This window comes from Mastigoproctus giganteus, chromosome 6 (assembly GCF_048544385.1).
Source record: "Mastigoproctus giganteus isolate SK-2022 chromosome 6, ASM4854438v1, whole genome shotgun sequence".
In the NCBI taxonomy this organism is placed as follows: Eukaryota; Metazoa; Arthropoda; class Arachnida; order Uropygi; family Thelyphonidae; genus Mastigoproctus; species Mastigoproctus giganteus.
Genome location: NC_143580.1, coordinates 77016957 through 77043047, shown reverse-complemented (window position 1 = coordinate 77043047; position 26091 = coordinate 77016957). Strand labels below are relative to the sequence as shown.

Genomic DNA, 26091 nt, shown 5'->3' with positions numbered 1-26091 from the left:
TGCCCGGCAACCCAAAGGTCGCGGGTTCGATTCCCGCCTCGGGCTTGGATCAAAGTACTGCAAAAACCTTGGGAGGTGCAATATGGCCACAGAAGCCGATGCGCCAACAACTACCAAATCAAAAAAAAAAAAAAAAAAACAAGAATCACTTTTGCCTCTGCCTGTGGCTACCGTTAATCTTTTAGTCTGTGATTCCCTCCAAGATAATTAAGATGATTTTGTTACAAAAGATATGAGACTTGGTATTATAATATTTTTATCACTCTAACAGTTGAAACCCAATACAGTTTATGCCTGTAATTAAAATAATACAGTACACTATTGTAGAAAAGACATGTACAATTTAAAAATGGTGTCCTTGTGTTTCCTTTGTATACTTTGTCAGAATGTTACAGTACAGCATCCTGCAGTAGTATGCTAACATACATTTGTTCCAGCAACCTTGGTAGTGATATTCCAAGGTGAAATCCTTGGTAGTGATATAATGTCTTGATTAGTATTAGCATTAGTAGAGGCATTTGATGCAAGAAAGCAAGCTTATGCAGCATCAGCCAAAAAAAAAAAACCACTTCACCCCTCTGTTCGTTCAAAATACCTGTCCAGCTGAGCCTTAAACTTATTTAGGCTATCAACCTCCACTAAAAGGGATGGAAGTCTGTTCCACCAACCAACCACCCGCTGGCTAAAGGCAAATTTCCGCACGTCTATCCTACATCTGTCTTTCCTCAATTTGAATTTATGCCCTCTCAGGTGATTATTCTGAGCTAGAGGAAGAATCCCATCAGCATTGAGCATGCTCAAACCATTCAAGGCTTTATACACCTCTATCAGATCACCTCACTGGTGCCTAGTCTCCAGACACTGTAATTTGCAAAACTTAAGCCTTTCTTCGTAAGAGCACCCCTTTGTTCCATTCACTAATCTTGTTGCCCTTCTCTGTACTCGTTCCAGCAGCTCTACATCCTTCTTGAAATGAGGCCTCCAGACCTGTATACAGTACTCTAGGTGTGGCCTGACCATTGCCTTATACAAGGGAATAATCACCTCCTTATCCCTGCTGGAAAAATTCCTGTATATCATTGACAATACTCCATGAGCTACTCTTGCAGCCCGTCTGCACTGCTCAGAGAACTTCATATCTGCCTGCACAACCACCCCCAAGTCCCTTTCATTCTCTACCATTGTCAGTGTAGTACAACAGAGTTGATACGTTGATGGACATTAATGGACATTAAATGTTGATGGACATTAATGGGCATTAAATGTTGATGGACATTAAATCAATGGAAAACTGCTAATTCCCCCATCTCGTCACTCGCAGTGCAAAATTCTTCTAGAAAGAAGTCTAAATGTGAATGCAAGAAATGAAATTTCTTGCATTCGCACAACATACCATTTCTTTATATGGATCAAGTGCCCACCACTTTCACAAAACCCTTTATTAGGGCAAATTTAATGTGGAGAGGCGGAAGGAATATCTTCATTGGAACTACTAATGGAACATAGTGCGCACTAGGGCTTGCAAACCGGTTTTATAAACCGGTTAAATCCGGTTTTCATATTGAGTTGTTAAAACCGAAACCGAGCTTCTAAAACCGGATTCAAATTTTTTTTAGTTAGCCCTCGAATATAGTTTTTTGTTACGCACATTTTCTTTCGTTTGTTCGTTTGTCTGGATCGTTAAACTGCTTTGTTTTAAACATGTTTTTTATTTTATTTTATTTTATTTTATGTTTAGGTATGAATCTCATGGGCAAGTGGCCCAAATCTAGGAGGGGTACCTTTTTATCTTCCCACCTGTATTATTATTATTATTAGCCATATGGTACAAGGAAGCCTGAGGCTTATGCTGCACCAGCCAAAAAAAAAAAAAAAATCCTGAGTTACCCGCTGAGAAAGAAAGAAGAGAGAGGAGGAGAAAGAGAGAGAGAGAGAGAGAGAGAGAGAGAAAGGGAGAGAGAGAGAGAAGTACAAAGGAATCACCAAGAAAGAGAAGAATGATGATATCCAGCTCAGGACCCTGGGTTTGCCAAGCCCATACTCACCAGATGTGAGTCCCCGGGGAAATTGTGAATGGACACTTGAAGGAATTTGGTTTGAACTTGGATGAGGATATTGTTGCCTGCACCACCGATGAAGCAGCAATGATGCTAAGTTTGGCAAGCAAATTACGCCTAATCATCAACAATGTATAGCCTATTGTATACATCTGTCAGTTATAGATGTGGTAGATGACTTTCATCAACCAATGAAATACCACCACTTTGCTTATTGGAGGCTTGAAGTGGTGAAACCCATGTTTAGTCTCTAGAGCAAAGTTTCCGGCATCCCCCTCCTCCCATACTTCTCCTTCAACCCATGCATGGTACTAAGTACTATAGGTTTGATACCGTTCGTGTTTGGGGTTTTCATAATAAAAAAATAAATAAAAAAAAGATGTACTCTATGAAAAAGCAATCAATTATGGTGCCACAGTCTTTGAGTCTCCCAAAGACAATGAAGAAAATGAAAATAATGAAGAAAGTAGTGATGAAGAAGTTGAAGAAAGACAGCAAGGCATGCTTTATCAAACCGACTTTACCAATGAGCTCATTTATTTCTTCAATCCAATGGCCAATATTGCACAAACTATTAACAAAGTCAGAAAAATTTGCAAGCTTTTTCGAAAATCGCCTACCAAAAATGACATATTACAAAATTTTGTTAAAGCAAAATTTAATGGGAAAGAATATAAACTTATATTATATTGCAAGACTAGATGGGATAGCACATTCTATATGATTGAAAGATTTTTGAAATTGAAAAATTGCATTCCAAATGCTCTATGTGCAGCTCACTGTCAACTGAAGCTGTCTGACGATGACTGGAAGCTATGTGAAACTTTGCGACCAGTTGAAATGATTCTGAAGGCTACAACCTCAGAAGATAGACTTACTTAAAGCCGAGTCTTCAATAGAATTTCTGTTTGCTAAGCTTGATACAGCAGAAAACCCATTTGCTTTAAAGTTTCACCAAAGCCTTTTGCAGCGTTACAATGCAAGACGAAATTGCCAAACTGTGGCTTTGCTGAGCTATCTAGACAACCCCAAAAAGTTTAGGAAAGAAGATTCAGGTTCAAGAACTTTTGATTTTCCAAATAACCAAGTTTTGAAAAAGGATGCTGAAGAGATTTATCAGAGATTATTGGCAAAACATTCCGAAGGAGTCTTAGCGTTGAATGAAGAAACTGAAAATAAACGAACTGTTCTTTTAGAAGAAAACAAAGACTCGTCTAGTTCCGATGTTGGAGATACACTCATGTGAGAGTATGATAGTGTAATAAAGAGATTAACTGAAGAGCCTTCAAAATATCCGAGTGAATTGGAAATCAGCAAAGAATTTAAACTTTTGGAGGCAACTAGCAGTAGAAATGAAAAGCTGGAGAAAGTTTATAGAGCACTGCTGACCATTAAACCAACAAGTGTCCAATCTGAGAGAGTGTTTTCTATCACTGGTCTCTTTAACACAAAAATAAGGTCAAGTCTATCAGGAAAAATGCTAAATATACTGTGTTTTTTAAAGGATAATTTTCAGCAAAAAGCTGAGCAATAAATAGTAATTTCCCCAAGCTGTTTTTTTTTTTCACATTATTTTTATTTATTTATTTATTTATTTATTATTATTATTATTATAGGGCTTATTATTTTTTTGTTTTTATTTAAAGGATTTGAATACAATTTGTAATTTTGTATAATCACAAGCTGGTTACTTTTTTTGGAGCATTTTAATTTTTTATTTTTTTTACTATAAGAGGTGATAGATTTTGTTTAAAATGTTTGATTACGATTTGTACAATCTACCCAAGATAAAATAAATACCTGGGTTATAAGCTTTTAATTATTTTCCCTAAGTCTGAGAAAATCGGTTTTAAGAGTAAACTTCGGTTAAACTCGGTTTTGAAATTTCTTGGTTTTATGCAAGCCCTAGTGCACACTATCCATTACTGACCTCCAAGAAGCACATATGATTGGTGTGCTCCTTGCATGCTGCTCATATGCGCTTCGTTGTGGCCAGTCATGTTTGATGTACAATGGCTGTGCCATAGGAAATAATATTTGGTGAATTCTCCTTGCATGCCCATTAACATACCAATAATTTTGATGTCACTGCAATATTCCATTGATGAATGCTGTGTTGCATTGCTTCAAGGGTTGTGTGTATCTTATGTAGGATAGCTTCTGAACATTAGTGGACAATGGGAATGGATGGCTTTAAATTCCTGTTATGCAAGAGAACAACTTTTAAACTTCACTGTGAAGAGTTGATGAAGAGACACTATTCAGAAGTAATACATACTTATGTTACTTTGTATCATGATAATTGCAGAAAAACTCCATTGAAATCATGGCAGTAGCAGAGCAAATAGTTGGCTCTAAAGAATACAGCCAAAACCTGGCTGTATTCTGTACAGCAAAGAATACAGCCAAGTTTTCTTGGTTTCTTTTTTGATAACAAGACACTTTAAGATTCTTCTTTACAACATGTTACTGCTTTAGTCTCAAGACAAGAAGTTCAGGTTTATCTTTAGAGAGGACTAGATCTCTAACAAGATCATTTGACTCTGTTTGAGTAAACAGCTCCAGTGTGTCTTCATTGGACATCTACTCGGTATCAGCTGAAGTTCTCGGTTCTCTGCCAATTGCGCCTTCATCACATTTGTTTCATCTTCTAAAGAATCTAGACCATGTTGTGGCGGTACTGAAATTCGCATACTGTCAATTCCAGTAATGTGTGGTCTCATCACTGAATGCAGGTTCAAATAAACAATCTTGTACTTATTCTTCCCTGAGAATCCAATTACATTCGCACTACAAAAGTAACAATCACCATTGTTGTCATTTGGCTTCCTCCATATCATAGGTATGTCAATTTGACTTACATGGACTTTTTTTTTTCGTTTTGTTCAACCAATCATCTATTCCATTCAAATAAGCTCTACAAATAACGTTGTGTTCATGCCTTATTCTTGTCATCTGGAGCAGTGTTTCCCAACCTTTTTTCCAGATATAGACCAATTTTATATTTGACATGGAGGCCATTATTTTTATGCTCTCTGGTTCTTGGCTCATATACAAAGGAAAACAGACCTTCCTCATTCATTTTATTCAGTCCTCTTCAGCATCTTATACACTTCAGACAGATCTCCCCTTAGGCATCTAGTTGTCAAACTCCATTTGTTACACTGGTTCACCTCAAGGTGAAGCAGTAATAGACAAGCCTTTGAAGACCACTGTCTTTTTTTTCTCTTTTAGCCAGTCCATGATCCAGCAAAATATCTTACCAGCAATCCCACTTTGTTCCTGTTTATATAGCATCCTTTCATGAGGAATGATATCAGAAAGCTTTACTGAAGTCTAAAGTATACATTGTCAATTTATTTCTTGCATCCAATTGTTTAATGACTTTATTATAGTAATTTAATAGATTAGTCAGGCTAGGTAGATTAGGATACTGTTATTACCACAATAAGTACAGTGTTTCAAGTGAAACAAACTTAATGGATTTTCTGCTTCTGCAACACAGATCTAGAGACAACACATGCTGTCTGAGATTGTGTACATTTAATTTTGCTTTTTATTAATCCTAATATCATGGCTGATTGACCTTAATAAAGATTAATACAACTAAAGTAGAATTATAAGTATATATTTCGTTTTCAACATTTAAATAATAAAATTTTTTTATTACTTGTTATTTTCTTATTATGTATGCAAAGACTCTCGAGCAACAAGCGACAAAAGTGCTCAAATCAACACCAAAAGTGACTTTGCTGAAATTCCGCGGAATTTTTGTGAACTCCTTTCTCTTCTAATTAATTTATGCTGCTCTGGCAAGATTTTAGTTTGTTTTTGAGGTAATTTCAGAATTCCCATGAGAAAATGAAAGCCTGTTAACATTCTCTGATAACATTAGGCAGCTCTCTAAAATGCAGAAGGTTTCATTCCCATGGTCCCTTCAGGTTTATGTAATATAACTTGACCTTAAAAAAGAGGTAGTTTGAAAGACAATAGGAATTTCTATAAACTTAATTCTTGGTTTATGTAATGCATTGAATTACATTATAAATAGTGGACAAAAAATTGTTATATTTAAATTTTTTTTATGTAAACAAGTTTTTGGAAACATCTTTGAGCCACTAGTAACTGACTCACGAAAGAGAAATTTAAATAAATTAATTAATTTTCTGTTTATTCTCAAGTATGACCACATATGATCAGGAGTGTTCATAACAGAGAGAATAAAAGAAAATTTAATCTACACAGTATTATGTTTATGAACCTCCCCATAAGTTGACTTATTTACATCAGCCAAAAAAAAGAAGAGGGGCAGAAATTGATGTGCATATTATTCCCAATCCCACAAGTTAACCATCCAATTACTCTGTGAACTTAACTAGACTCACTGCCTCTACCACATGGGAAAGGAATAGTGCCACATGAGGCAACTTATTTCATGTTTTTCAAAATGTTCTCTTCTTGCACCACTTAAGTTATGAATTAAAAATAAATAAATATTGCATTAATTAATAAATATACTGTATTCTTATAGTGCTAAAATTATATTTAAGAGGGGAACATTTGATGAAAAATATTCATAGAGTTTCATTATAAGCTTGTAATTTCAGTGTGTGGTTATGCTAGGATAATTGTTTTTCATTGAAAATTGTTTAGTAAAAATGAATATATATGTGTACAGTGTTTATATTTTAGTTCATCTTTCATGTTTGTATAATTTATTTATAGGTACTTTCAGGTATCACACTAACAGACTGTGGCATTCTAACTTTGGCTTTTGCCAAATCACAGATCTTTCAAGTATTTTACTTTCGCATGTACTTGGGTATAATAGCTTTTGGAACTGTCCACAGTCTGATCTTTTTACCAGTGTTGTTAAGTATAGTCGGTGAGTAAATTCCAAACCTATAATATGATTTAATTTGAGAAATAATATACTATCGTGAGGCAAAACATTATGGCTACCGCCATGAGTAGATGCATCCCACAGCACCTAGGAGTGACATTGGCTTCTGGTACACTATATGCAGTGATGGCATTGATAGTCTCTCTCATTTCATCAGTACAAAGCCCATGTAATGTGGGAAAATGAAGGACCTGGTGGAGTTTGAATGGGAAATGATTTGCGGTGCTAGGAAGGCCAGCATCTCACAGAACTACAGGCATTGTCAGCTGTTCACAGGTCCATAGTCAAGATATGGTGGGAATGGTCTGAAATACACATAACCACCCAATGGGGAGCCCACTATTGGTTAACATTCGAGGTGAATGGTGGTTGGCACATGCTGTCCAGGACAACGGATGGCTTGCAATCCTACAGTTAATGGCAGACTACGACCAGGGTGCACAGAAAAATGTTTCCGACCACACCAACCCATGGGAAATGATTTGCGGTGCTAGGAAGGCCAGCATCTCACAGAACTACAGGCATTGTCAGCTGTTCACAGGACACTAACTGTTCACCTACTCTGTAGTTCAAATAGACCTACAGAGTAGGTGACTTTTCCATGTCCATGTTGAGCGACTGTAATTGACACCTCTATCTGCAGTGGGCACGGAAGCATTGTCCCTGGACATTGGACAACTGGAAAAGGGTTGCTTGGTCTGATGAATCAAGATTCTGGCTCCATTGTGCTGATAGACAGGTTCATATTTAACAATGAGGTGAAGAGCTGCAACCAGATTGCATGGTTGAATGAAAAAAGGCCAGTAGTGGTGGTATCATTGCTTGGGATGTTTTCATGGACATCATGGGGATTCCCTCATCCCCCATTGGACACACCCTCACTGTCAGATCCTACCTTGGCATCGTTTCGGACACTGTTTTATGCTACGTGTTGATTGTGTATCCTGATGGCACTGGCTCTTTCAGCAAATTTAATGCCATGTCACAAGGCCTGCATTGTGCTGAAATTGTTTGAGGATCACGTCCAAGCATTTTGTGTGCTCCCTTGGCCGCCAAATTCTCCTTACATCAATCCTGTGAAACATTTGTGGGTTGTGGTGGAATATAGTTCACCTGTCCACACCAGTGCCTTGCTCCATTGCCGAACTTCAGAACATCCTTCTGTCCACTTGGTCCAGTATACCTGAGGACACCTTCTGCAGTCTTGGAGTCAGTGCTACATTGGGTGCAAGTGGTTATCATAGGGAAATGTGACGCAACACACTGTTGGGTAAATGATCATAATGTTTTAGCTCATGTATATTTTATACTCTTTAAAGTACTTATTTTAGCATTAGGAGAATTATTATATTAAATTACCTGCTGTATAACACCACTCTGCATGGTTTTCATTGTTTGTAAACTAATAGCTGTTTATTAGTTTATTAGTTTTCAAACTAATAAACTAGACTACCATGTCTAAGTTACTTATATCTCTTGTCTTGCCTATTCTTGCACTGTACTGCATTCTATACATCTACCCACCTGCTATATATCACGTGACATGAACACGTGATACTTTACTGAAGGTCTTAGCTGCCAAAGCAGCGATCAAGCGATTGTCTGAATGCTTTATAGAGCATTTTTTTCAAAACTGCAGTTCTTATTCAGTTTTCAAAGTTTTGCTTCCATTCAAATAAACTAAAAGAAAACTTAGCCTTATGAATCTTAAGTAAATATCAGAAAGGAAACTACTTTTCTTTTTTACTTTACACTAACCCTCTAATTTGTATTGCTTGGTCATTCTAGTGGTACACCTACCTTCCTGTTGTGGGCTATAAACCTGGAGGAAGAAATCCACTCTCTCAAGGCAGAAAGGAGCAAAGATGGATAATGATATTTCCACCTTTAGAGCTACTGAGCTCAAGACCTGCAAAAAATGACACTGAGGAGCATGGCTTTTTTCTCAAATCAAGAGGGATTGAGAAAAAGTCATGCTCAGTGTCAAGAAGTTGAAACACTCCCCTCAGGAGGAGAGTCCAACCTTTCTCATTTTGCACACTATCAGATCAACCTCAGAGTAAATTATTTCCCTTCTTTGTGCAGAAATGCATAGCCCTCTGCAGGTTCACTGAAAACAGTAAGATGACTCCAGTCATGATCTCCTGGTAGAAACTGCTCAATCCCAACATTCTGTAAAGCTGTTAAAGCTGACCTTTGGAAAAAAATCGATAAAAGTTGTTCCCATGCTATCCTAAACTCCTCAAAAGGAGTAATAACAGAACAGGATTTATTAATTGTATCAGAAGAGGAAATTGTCCAAGATCTATCTGAACAAAGATCATCCAAGCAAGGAGAACCAAGACCTGAAAAGGTGGTAGTCTTGTTCTGACAAGGAGCATTATTCTCACATTTAGCTCTCGAAACTTGCCAACATCTGTCAAAGCAGACTATCTCCACTGTAATGTCCAATCTTATATCCCAAACCCATTCAGATGCTACAAGTGTCAAACTTATGGCCATTCCCAAACTGCATGTCAAAGTGAGTCGGCATGTCCTGATTGTAGATCCTAGGAGCACAACCAATCTGATTGCGCTGTTACAAATCCTCATTGCCAAAATTGTAAGGGTAACCACCTGGCATTCTCCAAAACATGCAAACAGCAAAAAAATTTTCAGAAATGTAAAGTGGAGAACAAAGTTACATACTCAGAGGCAAAAAGACAAATAATGAAAACAGAGTCAAAGTGCACATGTTCCACAGCTGCTCAACATTTTCAGTCAGTAGGTGTTCAGATGGTATATCAGTTCCTCCAGGCACATCTACTGCTAATCGGGCGCCTCCGTAGCCAGGTGGGAAGGAGCAGCAGTGCGTAGCACCCGTTTCTTGATTAGACCGGGGTTCGAGCCCGTCACCATCAAATACGGAATTTGCGGAAAGGTCAGGGAATGACCACCGCATATCCCGGAGCAATATGGCCTTAGTTGCTAATGCTCCTAAAAACCAAATAACAACACAAATAACTGCTAATCGGTTATGTCCTATGCGCTCAAATTCCAAGCAATACCTTTCACAACAAATAACCAAAAAAGTCAGTAATACCCCAATCACCATTCCAGCTGATGCTCCTCCAAAGACAGCAGAACTAGAAGTGATAGTAACTATCAAACCACAACCATCATAGGCGCAATATGGCCAAAGTAGCTCTTGCGCCAAAAAAAAAAAACCCAACAACAACAACCATCACATTTCACCAGAATGGATATTGATGAACAGAATATCAGACTATCAGAAATTTTAGAATTTCTCTTTAGAATATCCAGTAGCTCTGTTGGTCTAAACAAAGCAAAAACTCATTGTTAAGATTCTACAATTAAATGTATTTTTAAAATACTTACCCAAGCTCCTAGTGTCCCTTAGTTATCCTAGCCTTTCCAGAGCCATTTAATTGTAGAATTTTAACAATGAGTGTTTGTTTTGTTTAGGTGTTTTAGCACCTCTCCACATAATTACAGGCTAATTTCACTGAATAGCTGTTGAGGAAAATGGTTCCCACGTGGCTCACATGATTCCTGGAAACTAAAAGGTTACTCGGAAGAATCAGTCCACATGAGGTGTGTGGCTGACTGGTCTAGCCGGGTAGGTAAAGTGCCTGCCTGGCAACCCAAAGATTGTGGGTTTGAATCCCGCCTCGGGCTTGAATCAGAGTAGAAAATGCAAAAACCTTGGGAGGTGCAGTATGGTCACAGAAGCTGATGCGCCAACAACTAACAAAAAAAAAAAAAAAAATAACATAAGATGTGATAAGCAAAGCAGAAGCAAACATCTGGTTGTGATTAATTTTGATAGTGAAAAAGCTTTTGATGTGACCTTGTGATGTGGTCCTTCAAGATCCTCATTCTTTTCTTTTCATTTGAGAGGCCAGGTACTCCAATTTGTACAAAATTTTTTACATCCCAAAATGTTTCAACTTGGTTATATTGACCACTTTATCCAAATCATTTGACTAAAAGGAAGGTCTACTGCAGCGTTCCATCCTCAATGCAGTATTATTTACAATAATTAGAAACATGACACAGGACAACCCAAAAAGGGCTGAATCATACATGTTTGCTGATGACCTCATTATCTCTTACCAGGCACAAACTGAAAACCATTGAAAGGCAACTTCAACTTTCTACAGCCAAAACAAAAATTAGAATCATGGGTGCTACAGAATGGCTATTCCCCTAACAGTAAAGAAGGCTATTGCAATCTACTTCTGTAAAAAAAAAAAAGAAAGAAAGATGTTCTGGGGTGCTGATAGAAGCTTCTTCTTATATCTCTATAGAACCTTCGGCCATGGTTGAATTATGAATTGCCATTCTTTGACTTAGCCAGGAAAAGTTCTTTATGTGTGAATACCATCCAGCGTTAGTGTGTTATTGTTGTTTGTTATTTGGTTTTTAGGAGCATTAGCAACTAAGGCCATATTGCCCCAGTGGTCATTCTCTGACCTTTCTGCATCCTCTGTATTCGGTGGTCACGGGCTCGAACCCCAGTCTAATCAAGAAGCGTGTGCTATGCACTGCTGCTCCCGCCCACCTGGCTAAGGATGTGCCTCCAGTGTTAGTGCTTTTAGTATAGCTGTAGGAGCATTCACATTGAAATAAATGAGACCTCTCTCCATCTCAGGAGGTTATATTATATGGCTGTTTGGAAAAAATTAAAAGTATTCTATCCACCCTATGGGGTGAGATAGAATACTTTTTACATACATACTGAGGATCAGATAGAATGCCTATTTCATCCTCAGTATATCATACTATACTGCAATAAGCCTAACGAAAACTGCCCTATGGTACTTTGATTGGTAGAGCTCATGCACAGCTGGAGTCCATCCATAGCAGCAATTTGCCATTAATCCCACTTTTCTTCAATTTGTATCGCAGTCTTTTATGTTCAACAGTATCGAAAGCTTTTCTGAAATCCAATCATATGATGTCAAAATTATTTTTTGCATCCAATTCCTTTGTTATTGCATCATAGTAACTAATCAGATTGGTCAGACAAGATCACCCCTTAAAAAATCTGTGCTGTGCTGTGACCAGAGCATAATTGCATTCCTATCAAGATGGTCTTGCGTTACTTCTTTAACCACTGACTCCATTATTTTCCTTGGTACAGAATTCATGCTAAAGGTCTGTAACTACTCATGTCATCCTTTGATCCACCTTTGTGAATTGGTGACACTTTTGCACATCTCCAGCCCACAGAGATATCCCTTGAATCTGAGAGGTCCTTCGTGATCATGGCTGAAGGTTTGCTTACCTCTTTTGCTGCATCCTTTAATATAATTGGATAGATCCCAGCTACAGCAGATTCGAGCCCGTGACTACCAAATACGGAGGATGCGGCAAGGTCAAGGAATGACCACCGCATATCCCACGAGCCTTGGAATCTCTTCAGGACTAAATCGATTCATAAGCCACTCATCCTGTATCCCCTCCTATTGTGTCTCAGAATTGCAGACACTTTCAATTTCAATCATAACTCATAACTTTTTTCTCAACATTGCCCTATACTTGTTAATTAAGTCCTCAGATCCATCCACTCTTAATTTATAACCAACTTGTACAACAATTTCACCTTTTGTTCGTTAAAAGGTGATAGGTACTCTGCAATGTCATCAACATAACCCCTTGGTAGACATGAGACTCGTAACAGAGAAGAAAAATGCATGGGATGCATATAAATTATCAAGCGACTCAGAAGCCTATGGCAGATATAAGTTAATCTGTAATCAGGTCACAAAGGAGGTTCGGCAGGCAAAGGCAGATTATGTGAAATCCTTGGCAAAAGATGCTAAGGAAAACAGCAAGGATTTCTTTACTTATATAAACTTATAAAAAGGAAGGGGATGAATCTGATTGGTCCACTTGACATCGATGGTTCGACTGTTGATGATCCTGCTCAGATAGCAAACAAACTGAATGAGTATTTTGCATCTACATTCACACGTGAGGAATTATTAAGGTTTGAAAATGGCAGAAGGTTATCAAATTGTAGCAGGGTGCTTAATGATCTTGTAATAACTGAGAGCAAAGTGGAAGAGAAATTGTTGAAGTTAAACGTAAGAAAAGCACCTGGGTTGGATGGGATCTATCCAGTTATATTAAAGGAGGCGGCAAAGCAACTAAGCAAACCCTTAGCCATAATTATGAGAGCATCCTTGGACTCAGGGGAGGTTCCCACAGACTGGAGATGTGCAAATGTATCCCCAATTCACAAAGGGGGATCGAAGGGTGACACGAGTAATTACAGACCAGTTAGTTTAACTTCTGTTCCAGGTAAAATAATGGAGTCGCTGGTTAAAGATGCATTGCAGGATCATCTAGACAAGACTGCAGCAATAATTCAGACACAGCATGGGTTTGTTAAGGGAAAGTCTTGTCTGACAAATTTGATAGGATATTATGATGTGGTTACAAAGGAACTGGATGCAAAAAATAATTTTGATATCATATATTTGGATTTCAGGAAAGCTTTTGACACTGTTGCGCATGGAAGACTATTGTACAAATTGGAGCTGAATGGTATTAAGGGTAAGTTGCTACAATGGTTAAAAGGATGGTTAAGTGCGAGAAGACAGGGGGTGGTAATCAATGGGTGCTGCTTTTCTTGGACTAATGTTATTAGTGGAGTCCCACAGGGTTCGATGTTGGGTCCACTGTTGTTTTGTATATTTATCAATGATATTGATGAAGGTATATCAGGCTTAATGTCGAAGTTTGCAGATGATACAAAGTTGGCAGGGTTTTTAATGACAATAATGGCAGTGTGCTACTGCAACAGGATCTTGATAATTTGGGCAGATGGGCTAAGAAGTGGCAACTGAAGTTTAACCCTGACAAATGCAAAGTGCTGCATATGAGTAGAAGTAACCCCAGAGAAACGTACTAACTGTGTGTAACTGTGTACTAACACTTAAGGTGGTAGGAAATGAAAAAGACCTAGGAGTAATTGTGCAGTCAGATATGAAGTTTTCTGAGCAATGCAGACAGGCTGCCAAGGCAGGTCATGGGGTTTTGTCAATGATATATAGGAATTTTGCTAGCAGGGAAAAGGAGGTGATTATCCCTCTGTATAAGGCAATGGTCAGGCCATGCCTTGAGTACTGCGTACAGGTCTGGAGGCCTCAATTTAGGAAGGATATAGATTTACTTGAGCGTGTACAGAGAAGGGCAACAAGATTGGTGAGGGGAATGAAGGGATCCTCTTACCAAGAGAGGCTTAAGTGCTGCAAATTGCAGTGGCTGGAGACAAGGCAACTGGAGACTAGGTGATCTGATTGAGGTATATAAGGCCTTGAATGGGTTGAGCACGCTGAATTCTGATGGGATCCTTCCACTTGTTCAGATTACGAACCTAAGGGGGCATAAATTCAAATTAAGAAAAGACAGATGTAGAATAGATGTGCGGAAATTTGCCTTTAGCCAGCGGGTGGTTAATTGCTGGAACAAACTTCCATCTGTCGTTGTGGAAGTTGATAGGTTGAATAAATTTAAGGAGGAACTGGACAGGCATTTGGAGGGAATGGTGTGTTTTTGTTTTGTTTTTTTTTTTTTTGGCTGATGCTGCATAAGCTCATACATTTTGCTTTCTTGCATCACATGCCACTACTACTACATACCATGGTCCTATTCCATCTTTCCTTTTTTGCATGATATGTTTCCCATCTTCCTGACAATCGATTCACCAACTATTGCTACTTTCTGTGGGCCATGGTTCTCTGCTGTGGAGGATGTCATTGTGGTTTTCCATGCTGAGGTATGAGCTCAAAAATTTAGCTGAGCATCTGAGTCCCTCTCTTTTAATCCTTTGAGGGCTTCAATCCTATTCTTCAAGCTGTCGTATAATCTATCAGAACTCAAAATTTGTGCTTAATCTGCTCGTGTTCTTTGCAATGAACACACACACAAAGCCATCCTGGCTGTAGTGTCTTACTAAAAAAGAAAAGAAATGAAATGAAAGGTATTGCAAAGAGGGCACAATTAGCACAAATAACTCAATCCTGATTTGTAGGTGAACTGCATTTAGAAGTTCTCCTCTGAACCAAAGTATTCCTGCTACTTTGATCCCTTTGCTATTGTAGTCAAAGGCATGATTTTAGTCTAATTTAGAAACAACTTGCAACACTAATACATCAAAAAGAATGAAGCTACACTAATCTTACTTATTTGATGGCAGTGCAAACTAATAAAATATTAGTTTAAAAATAAAATAATAATAAAATACTAACAAAATATTAAATGTCAGTTTTAGATTACATATGTACTAAGTGATGAAGTTACATTATAAAAATGTTGTTGTAAATTTATAGTTTATAGACTAAGAAAATACTTCTGATACTGATTACACTGCGGAAGAATTACATTAAAAAAACCTCCAAGTAGTGCCTGTATCAATACCAATATAATGGCTGCAGAAGTGAACTTTGGATTTTTAATCAATGTCTAAGGCCAAGTAAAGAACAAATCCACCAAATTCAGTGAAACACAAATAATAACCACGCTACTTATTTAAATCAAAAGTTACAAAAAATAGTAATTTTTAAGAACTAAAGAAAGTTCCACTTAGAGGATTCCAAAAAAGTGTTGCCATTATTGAGATTGTACCTGTGACAATTTGTTTGTGAAGCGAATGAGGAAATTTTTGGGAGGTTTAGATCTTTTCACAAATAAGTTTGTTCTGTTAGTTTGACTAGTCATAATGCATGCAGTAGAAAATATAAAAGTGGGGAAGGGAGCTAATATGAATGAATGAAAACATGTATGAATCAATAAAACTTTTGGATATGACATACACACATCAAGAATATACTCATCTTCTTCATATGACTTGGCCTCAACAGTGCATCCCACATATACTTAACTCAGACATCTTCCAGTTGCTATTTGGCAGAGTAGAGGCAGTGAGATTATACATTGGGTGATCTGGATGCCTCCTGAAGAGTTACTAATAGGTTTTGTGTGGTGGACTATCTGGTAGCTAGATTGTTAAAACTGTTTTAGCTCTACTCTTGAAATTGAATGACATAGATCTCGCTATGATACCTATCATAACTTGAAAAGGATATGTCATGTTCCTGATAGAAAAGGTAGAAGTTGCCAGAGCTTTGCTGCCCTGGAGACTAAAAACATGGGTTTCACCATTTCAAGCCTCCAGTAAGCAAAGTGGTGGTATTGCACCCAGATGATGAGCATTGCCTGGTGACACAGAGAGGCAGAATTCGTCTGTGTGATGCCATACTTTGACCCCTGCTTATGTTTATTATTGCCTGGTGACACAGAGGGGCAGAATTCCTCTGTGTGATGCCATACCTTGACCCCTGCTTATGTTGATTCATACCTGGGTGCTCACCTACAGTTTACTGGGTGCAGTGTTTAAGACCATGCACATGAAAGAGTATATTCAAGATTACTAAGAGTTCTGCCATTGTGAAGGGGGACCTGAATATTAGTTTTATCAGTGTTTTAGACCCCAGGTAGCAAACCCGAGCCTTCATATCTAGAAGAACGTCTGTGACAAGCCTCGTAGAACAAATCCTTGATGAAATACTTGATCAAGTTCAGACTATTCTCATCTGTCTTACTGAAAAAAATGCAAGTTGTTAAATTTTCTTGGATCCCTGACATCTTAACATACTTGGCAAGGAGAGTGGTGATCTTACAGTGAAATTCATTGCAATTCCAATTGACACCTGTTAAAGTTTGTTTTACTCTCTATAAAAGCCTTATAATGACTTGAGGTATGACATTTTGGAAAAGAAAAAAAAAAAAAAAAACTGCTTCAGATTAAACAACCTTCAGTCTTGGCTATCCAGTTTTCATTTGCACAGTTGTCAACAACCCCCTGGGTTAACAACAGGAAATGCATCCTTTTCTTTTTGCAAAAAAAATAGTACAACCACATTAAAATCAGAATTTTTTAAAAGAAATTTTGTGTATTATTTTTGTTATTAAATTATAGCTGTAATAAATACCTAACAAATAGAGTGCCAGTTCATTAATTGTTCAATAATTCTTCAGTTAATCATACAAAAAAAAGGGAGGGGGGAAAAAAAAAAGAAGCAAACTTTATTCTGCAGATTTTTTTTCCAATGCAATGCATGTGATACAGCCCTGGGATGATATCCTCTCTTATTTAGATAGTCAGTCTGTAATTTAGATAGTAAAAAGGTCAATTTTAAAAAACTTTTTTTTTCTGTCCGATCTATTTTTTCATTATTATTTGAGGCTACTTTTAAACTGCTTTTGTGTTTTTGGATTCTACTATCTAAAGATGTTCTTGTGCTGCCTATATATATATATACAGTCGCAGTATGTTGTGCAAGGAATTGCATAAACTATGTTTGTTTGTTGTTTAAAGTCTATTGTTTCATTATTTTTTGTTGAATTTTTGAGGTATGCCCATAGTTTTTTGGAGCTGCCGAAGGCTAGATTTATCCCAGAATCCTTGAGAATTTTTTTTCAATGGTTGTTGGTAAGTTTCAACGTATGGGAGGCCTAACCATTGTTTTTTTTATTACTTCTTGTTTTTGTTTTTCTTTTCGATTTCTTTCAGCAGTATTTAAGACACTGTTTATGAGCCATTTCGGGTAATCATGGCTGGAGAATCTGTCTTTGAGTGATTCTATTTCCTGTTTACAGTCATCCTGTATAGTTGAATATTTGAATGCATTGCTGAACTGGGCTATTAAGATTGATATATTTTTTTTTTTTTTTTTTTTGTGGAAAAGGGGTCCGTAGCTGACAAAATGTAAATAATTTCCCTTATTTGTAGATTTGTGATATATTTTAGTATTGATTTTGGTGGCATTTCTTGTTAATGTTAGATTTAAGAATTTTAGAATTTTATTCTATTGTTTTCTTCATTTTCTATTGTTAATTGTAGCCTTTCATCTTCATTATTCGATTCTTGAAAGGTTTTATTTACGGTATTCAGTTTTCCTATAAACAGACAATCATCAACATACCTACCTTCCATAGAATTTAAGGGATGGGGAAGAGTACTTGGAAATGATGTGATTCTCTATTTCCAAGAGGTAAAATTTGGAGAGACGTCCACTTATGGAACTGCCAAATAGTACCTCAAACACTTGTTAGTAAAACCAATATCAGAGTTGACTGCCCTCTTTACCGCAAAGCTTAGAAAACTTAAAGTAAGCAGGCCAAACTACTTCGATCCCTAAATAACTCTTGGAAAATAGATTTGACTTGTGGACAATGTGCTCTCTTACAAAAAATACTGTTATGTTAAAACTTACTCAACCTATATGCCTTAAATTTGATTACATCTGCCATTCCCAACCTTTTGTATGGCATATTATGGCTTTTAGTTGCCCCTACATCACAAATCCTCTAATAACAACAGCAACATGTGCACTAGCAGCAAAGCACATTGATTCCACAGATCACCAATTAGAGATGATACATGGTAGTGAGTGTCAAGTATCATCCTAATAGAGGCTCTAGCATTGTATCAGTGATATATGTATATTCTAAGAGTTATTATTGTGCATATTATAAATATTAAGCAAAATTCTATCAGAGGAAAATAGACAACTGCAGTATAGTAAGTTGCTGGTGCTGCAGTATGCTACAATTGGTAGTGGCCATATCTGTTATAGTAATTTGGAATGGTTAAAAAATTGGGTTTGTTTCATTTTGTTTGACTTTCAAATTATGAAAATTAACAAAGAAAAAGTTTAAATAAATTTATATGCTTTACTCTGCTTTTTCGATCATGTGGATCATTCTGCTTCCATTGGAGTCTAGTGCAGAATACTTTGTGATAAGGCTTATGTTCAACTTAGAGACAAATATCAACATGTGTGGTTCTGCCTAAGTTGTTAAAATATTTTTAAATTGTATAACATCACCTCATCAGATGAATCCACTGTATACTTAAAAATCTGATACAACACTACACTATAGTGTTTCAAAGCTACTAGCTTCTCATCGGCTGGCAGTTGGCTTCTATTAGTAAACCTATTCTGAACTGTGAATAGTATAGTTCTTCTCTAAGTGAACAGCCAAGTGCTAAAGCTAGTTTGTGTGTGGAAGTTAAAACTTCTGTTTAAACAAATAACCATTATATACAACTACTATGTGCACCTTTAATCCCAAGAAATAGACTTCATTTGTCATATACAGTACAATAATACAGGATTGCAGGGAATATTTTAGTGCAGTAGTCAAAATCAAATAAAACTCATATGCTTTACTGTGTTAAATTTTCACACATGGAGAATATTCTGCTCCCACTGAAGACTGATGTCAAGTACTACCTGCTAATGCTTGAGTTTTATATTCAACATAAAGACAAATACCATTATCCACAGTGCTGCCTAAGTTACTAATATCTTTTTAAGTTGTATAACATCACCTGAACAGATGAATCCACGGTATCTACAGCACATTGAAAAATCTGAAACACCACCAGGACAGCTGTTTCAAAGCCATTGGTTTCTCAATAGCAAGCCTCTATTAGCAAACTTGAAAAAGGCCAAAGATGGGCAACTCTCCTGGTGAGGTTGGCAAAAGGGTATCCATAAGAGGAAAGACTTGGAATATGTGGGCTACAGAGCTTGGAAAGTAGGCACTTTGGATGACCCTTGATTGATTGAGGTATATAAAACTCTGAGAGGTGAAGGTAAAATAAAACGAGGGTAAAATTTCACTGTTATCAGAATTAGGAGTCATAATTTCAAATTATGGGAAAGAGGTTTAAACTGTATTGCAGGAGATTTTCTTTTAGCCAGTGAGTTATTAATTACTGGAATGTTATCTCCATGGGTAGTTGAAGTTGATAGCTTGGTAGAATTCAAAGGTTCACCAGCTGACCTTTGAACTCTACCAAGCTATCATGCAATCCTATGGTATTGAAGAAAGAGTTTATTTTTCCAATAAAAAGCATTGCAAAAATAATAGAAGCCGTGATTCTTTTTAATAATAAAAAAAATACATAAATTTGACCAGTAACTCAAGAGGTAGCCTGCACCTTTTTTTGTCAGTGTGCAGAATCAGCAATTTCATTGTGTATGCATTTCTCCATTGCAAGCTTTTTGTCTGCAAAATTTGGCTACTAAATTCTTCAGCATATTTCTATAAACAAATATAAAATAATGAAACATCCAGTTAGGTTAGCAATCATGCTGATAGTAAAGGTTAATAAAGTAGCTAACACTAGGTTAGTAAAATATTGATCATACTGCATACCTCATTCTGCAATGTGGCTGGAGGATTCTGGTTCTTTGGCTAAGAGCAAACCCCTGCAGTCTGCTCTCTCCTCTCCTACTACACCTATTGGATCACTTCATTTCCCACAATTCTTGAACAAGTACGAGAAATTGGTGGTGACCTCCAAATATTTGCTACCAACCGCCCTGTTTTAAAAAAAAAAAAAAAAAACCTACATCCTCAGGCTCAAAGGTTCCCATTCAATCCAGTCATGCATCGAAAACAACTACACACACTACCCACAACCACCTCATCATCATTGCTTAATTCTAAGCAGGACCCAGAGACTTACTATGTGACATTATTCATCTGATGCTGACATTTCAGCATGTCTGTGAGTTATCACAGACATCATAATCTTTCTTCTGCCCTGGAAACTATAAATGCTTACATACAGCATGAACTACCAACTCTGGCAACAAGTTCTACATGACCTCTGAGTTGTTGAGCTCCTCTTGTCCATCCTATCTATGACTGGTGGCTACATGAAGCTATCCACTGACTAGTAGTTTAATCAAATTAGTTTGTCAGTGTTGATCCATCCTATTATTTAAACGTGATCGCCGAATTGCGACTACCTACCTAATACTCTGTTTGGCCACCGTTCGTATGGATAACAACCACTATTCACCTAGGCATTGACTCCACAGTGTTGGAATAGATGATGGCTGTGTGTCCCTATGCCTCACTTCCTGTTCCAAAATATTCTGTAGGTGTCCAATTGTGGTGCCGCCCAAAATCTGGACAGCCAGCTTCCCGACAGGCGAAAATACTGACATACCGGTTGTATTTAAAAAAACAAAGTTAGTCTATATCTCAGAAACTGTTTTTGCAATAAAAAATGTTTTTCATGTAATCAAAATGGCCACTAAAAACATTAAAATTTTATTTGAACACATGGAACTTGTACATTGCAGTTATGCCAACAGTATATAATAATGTTAATATTTTATGTCATATTAGTAAATAAACACACACACACACACACACACAAGGGGTTTCCGAAAAGTAAGGCAACACATTTTTTTTTTCTCAATGTTTAATAATACGAAGTTGAAATTGCACACCAAAAAATAAGTGAACCTGTACTACTTCTCCACAAAGTCTCCAGTTTTATTGATGCACTTGTCCCAACGATGGATCAGTTTATCAATACCAGCACTGAAGAAGTCAGTGCCCACACGCAGTAACCAACATCGCACTGCCTGATAAACTTCATCTGTGGTGAAATGCTTTCCTGAAAGGTGTTTTTTTCAGAGGGCCAAATAAATGGAAGTCTGAAGGCACTGTCTGGGCTGTAGGGGGGAATGTGACAGTTTCCCAACAATTATGGCGCAACCACTCAAGTGATGTGGGCAGTATGTGGAGATGCGTTGCTGTGCAACAAAATCACACCGCTTGTCAGGAGTCCTGGTCGTTTCCATCGAATGTTGGCTTTCAGTTTTTCCAATGTTGCACAGTAAAGTTGTACATTGATTGTTCCTCCCTTCGGCAAGAAATCCACCAAAAGAATGCTTTGGTGATCCCAGAACACTTTGGCCATGACTTTTTGGACACTGGGAACAGTTTTGAATTTTTTGCGCACAGGAGATTGTGGATGTTTCCAAGTCAATGGAGTCTTGTTTGCTCTCCAGGATAAAGTGATGAACCCACTTTTCGTCTGCTGTGACTATGCTAGCAAAAAAATCCTCTCCCTCGTCGCTGTATCACAACAGATTCTCCAATCGCCATGCGCTTTGCTTTGTCCACCCCTGACAATTGTCAGGGCACCCAGCGGCAGCACACCTTTCGAAAGCCAAGGACATCATGAACAGTCAACTTACTCACATTCACTATTTGTGCAATTTCACGCAGTTTCACTCGCCTGTTTTCAAGAACGATGCCCTTAATGCGCAAAATGTCTTCTGTCTTGCTCGATGAAGGCTCGGTGTCGATCTTCAATGTCAACACAACCCGCTTTAAATTCATTGCACCAAAAACACACCTTCTTCTTTGTCATCACCTTTTTGCCATACACAGCAACCAGTTCACAGTGAATGTCACTTGGCGAAGACCCTTTTACTTGCAAAAAGCAAATAACTTCATGAACACCTGTTTTGTACCACACTCGCATGGTAGCTGCCATTTTGCAATTGGAATCGCTGTGAGGAAACAGTACTGCAACACTGCACTGGCAGTCTTTTTAAACATTATTAACGGGTCTATCTGTCCACCAGGGACCAAAGAATATTTAGCAAATAATTTGATTAGTAATTCTAAAATAAATATTGTTCTGTCAGTGTTGTCATTTTTTTGCTTAAAATATCAAAAAAAAATTTTTTTTTATGTCGCAAATATGTGGCCGTGTGGTCCAGTAGGTCTCTTTATTTCTTGAGAAACAATTGTTTCTTGTTACAATTGTAATGACAAGATCTGTTAATTCATGGTTTTCCCTTAGCATGGTGACCTCCTACCTAATAATATGACATGGATCACTTAATGCAAAATTGCATCAGCTGGGACTACTCAACACAGAATGCTGCTTCTGTGGGGCAGTGGAGGACTGACACCATATCTTGTTTGACTGCTCTTATTATGACGAATACAGGAATAGAATAAAAACTAAAAACCCAAACTTCTCCTAACCATCTAGACCAACTCCTGAACCTGGAGAGCCTTACTCTGCTACAAACATTTGCTGCTGATGTCTTTTCTAGAAGGAAGACTATTCCTTAGAGCCAACGCAATAGCAAGCTCTTAAATGGTTCTGGATTATGTACAGTCTGCGGGCACACTCTGCCCAGTAAAAAAAAATAAATTTATTTTATTTTATTTTTATTTATTTTTTACTCTCTTTGCACTCTGCTCCTGGTCTGGAAGTTGTCCCTGGCTTTGGAGTAGCAGTAGCACTCTCCTGCTAACCTTTCCCTCTCGTCTCCATCCCATGCAAGATAAAACACTTTCTTCTTTTCTCTCTTTTTTTTTTTTTTTTAATCTGTCATATTGTAGCTGGCACTCTGGCCAACACTCTTTTCCTTTCTATGACTCGGGTGCAGGATCAAGTAAAAAAAACAAAAAAAATTTATTTTTTTTTATTTATGTTTTTTATTTAATTATTTATTACTTATATTATATACAGCAGACTCTCGATTAACTGGGAAGCGGATTAACCAGCACACTTCAAGACTCCAAATAAAAAAAAATAATAAAATTTAAAAAAATAAAATAAAATTTCAAGTAATAACTAGAATAGGTATAAACAGATATTTTGCAAGTCGTAAATAAGCGACAAGCGGCATTATAAGTCATAATTGGGAGATTATTGTACCTATTATCTTGCAATCCGCGCTGTCTTCACATCCGCCGCTCAAAAAAAAAAAAGAAAAAAGAGAGAGAAACCAAATGTTTAGTGTGTTGCGTTGATTGTAGTGTTCCATTGCAGCGCAAAAGGACAAGTTTTGTTTTTTTGTTTATGTCAGGGATGTCGGAATTTTTTTTATAGTAAAATTTTTTTTTTTTTTTTTTGTTTAGAAATCATGAAAATGATGGGTAAACGCAAAAGAGTTGCACTTTCAGTTAAACAAAAACTTGGAATTATTCAAAAGTTTGAAAACGGTGCATCTGTTAAATCTCTAAGGAATCATTATAATAAAGATGTATCAAAAGGGCCAAACATTAACAAGTATCGCGCGGAATTCAGATTTGTCAATAATAATATAGTAGCAGTGTGTTATTAGTCATTCCCCGAGTTATGTAAAACTCGATGAAGTAAGGAGTCCTGGAATGTATCTCTTACGTATGTTGGGGACTTTTGTATTTTTGGATTATACGGGATTTGTTTTTTACCATCTATCCCGGAAAATCGAGAGTCTACTGTATATATATATATATATATATATATATATATATATATATACAGTGAAACTTCCCTTTAACGGACAGCCATGGGGAACGAAAATGTGTCCGTTAGAGAGAAGTGTCCGCTAACAAGAAGTCTGAGGGAGGAAAAAAAAAAAGAAAGAAAGAAAAATCGTTAAACGTTTAATGTAAAATTAAATTGAAATATATACAGATTTTGAAAAATATTTTTGTAAATAATATACAATTACATACACAAGAGATAAAGAAAAATCGTTAAACGTTTAATGTAAAATTAAATTAAATTATATACAGATTTTGCACAATATTTTTGTAAATAATATACATACAATTGTGCTATGCATATTATGACATTATCTTAAGAAAAATACATACAGTAATCACTTATTTTCTTCTGCACCTTCTTCCGGCTGATAATTTTGTTTTCAACATTTGTTTGGAGTGAAGAAACCATCGAAAGTCCTTCAGTATCTTCTTCAGCGGCGAAAAACATTTTTAAACGATTGATTTGTATGAGCGCTTCTTCTATTTTCATCGGTGGTTCGTCGTTAATATGTTCTTCGACAGAATGACCTCCTTCCATTTCTTCATCCTCATGAGGAACTTCTTGAAAAATATCGATGATAATGTCGTTGATATCTAGAGCACCATCTTCTGTAGTGAGGTTTGAGTCTATATCTTTGTAGCGAGGGTCACTTGCAGCGGAAGTATCGTACATTATCAATAGATGTTGAAGTTCTTGTTCTTCTTGGTGCTCCACATTGCTGTTCACAACTTCAATTTTTGCATTTGAGAAGCCAGACTTTACAAAACAGTTCACGACAGTTTGTTTTCTAATTGCATTTACCGAAGAGGAAATCCATTGAATCGCATCTAGGATGCTGAGTTTCTTTGCAAGGTCACTCGCACATGTTACATCGTTCATGTTTGCAATGAGATGTCTTAAAACACGTTTTCTGTAGTGAAGTTTAAAATTTTTTATTATCCCTTGATCCAAGGGCTGACACTCTGCAGATGTGTTTGGTGGCAGAAAAATTATTTGAATGTTGGACAATTCAATGTGCAGGTGAGATGCAGCGTTATCCATAAAAAGAATAATTTTTCTGTTTTGATGAATCATGTTTTGGTTAAAGTGACTTATCCATTCGCTCATGATATCTCGTGTCATCCACGCTTTTTTATTAGACTTCCAGTCAACATTCAAAAGATTCAACTTTATGCCCTTGAAACAACAAGGATTTTGTAGGTTTCCTATAACAAGAAGTTGTTCAAAGTCTCCCAGCATATTTGTACACACTAGTACAGTCAAGCATTCTTAGAAATTTTTCCGCCCTGGCACTTTTCGTTTTTAAGACTCATTGTTTTTTCAGGAAGAGCTTTAAAAAAACAATCCTGTTTCGTCACAGTTGTAAATATCCTTAGCTTCAAAATCACGACATAAATCTTCCAATTTGACAGTCCACTCTGTTACAACCCCAGTATCAACAGATCCACCTTCAACACTTACGGTTTTCCAAGAAATTTTATGCCGAGTTTTGAACTTGTCTAGCCATCCCACAGAAGCTTTGAACTCATTTACTCCCATAGATTTCACAACCTCCAAAGCCTTTTCCCTAATAATAGGCCCATTAATGGGAATTTTTTTTAGCACGTGCGTGACAAATTTGAAGTCCAACAATTTTCGGGAATGATTTTTGAACCTGATCATTTCCGTGTTGCCAAAATTGTTTGAGCAGTTCATTTTTTTTCTTTAGGATGTCGCTTACCTGCGTCTTCCCGATTTTGAATTTTGCAATCATACGCATTAATGAGTTCGACTTTATCTTTTAAAGTTAAATGTTTACGAGAAGACATTGTGCACTTCACACGACACTGAACAAAACTGAAAACTGAAATTGAAAAGACGAAAGGCCGACCATATCCCCCCCCCCCCCCGCACACACTGAATTCATCAGAAGTTTTACACGTGCCTTAAAATTCTTGAAAAAGGGTTTAGAACCACGACGTAAA

At 37.1% G+C, this 26091-nt stretch overlaps 1 protein-coding gene across 3 annotated transcripts in view; it reads left to right on the top strand.

Moving 5' to 3' along the window:
- Positions 1–26091, top strand: part of LOC150084420 (NPC intracellular cholesterol transporter 1-like) — a 466919-nt gene that overhangs the window by 411023 nt on the left and 29805 nt on the right. For all 3 annotated transcript variants that reach the window (XM_090376058.1, XM_090376057.1, XM_090376056.1), the window contains one exon: positions 6783–6942. In XM_090376058.1, coding sequence (XP_090232184.1) covers positions 6783–6942 — 160 coding nt within the window. The remainder of the gene's footprint in view (positions 1–6782; positions 6943–26091) is intronic.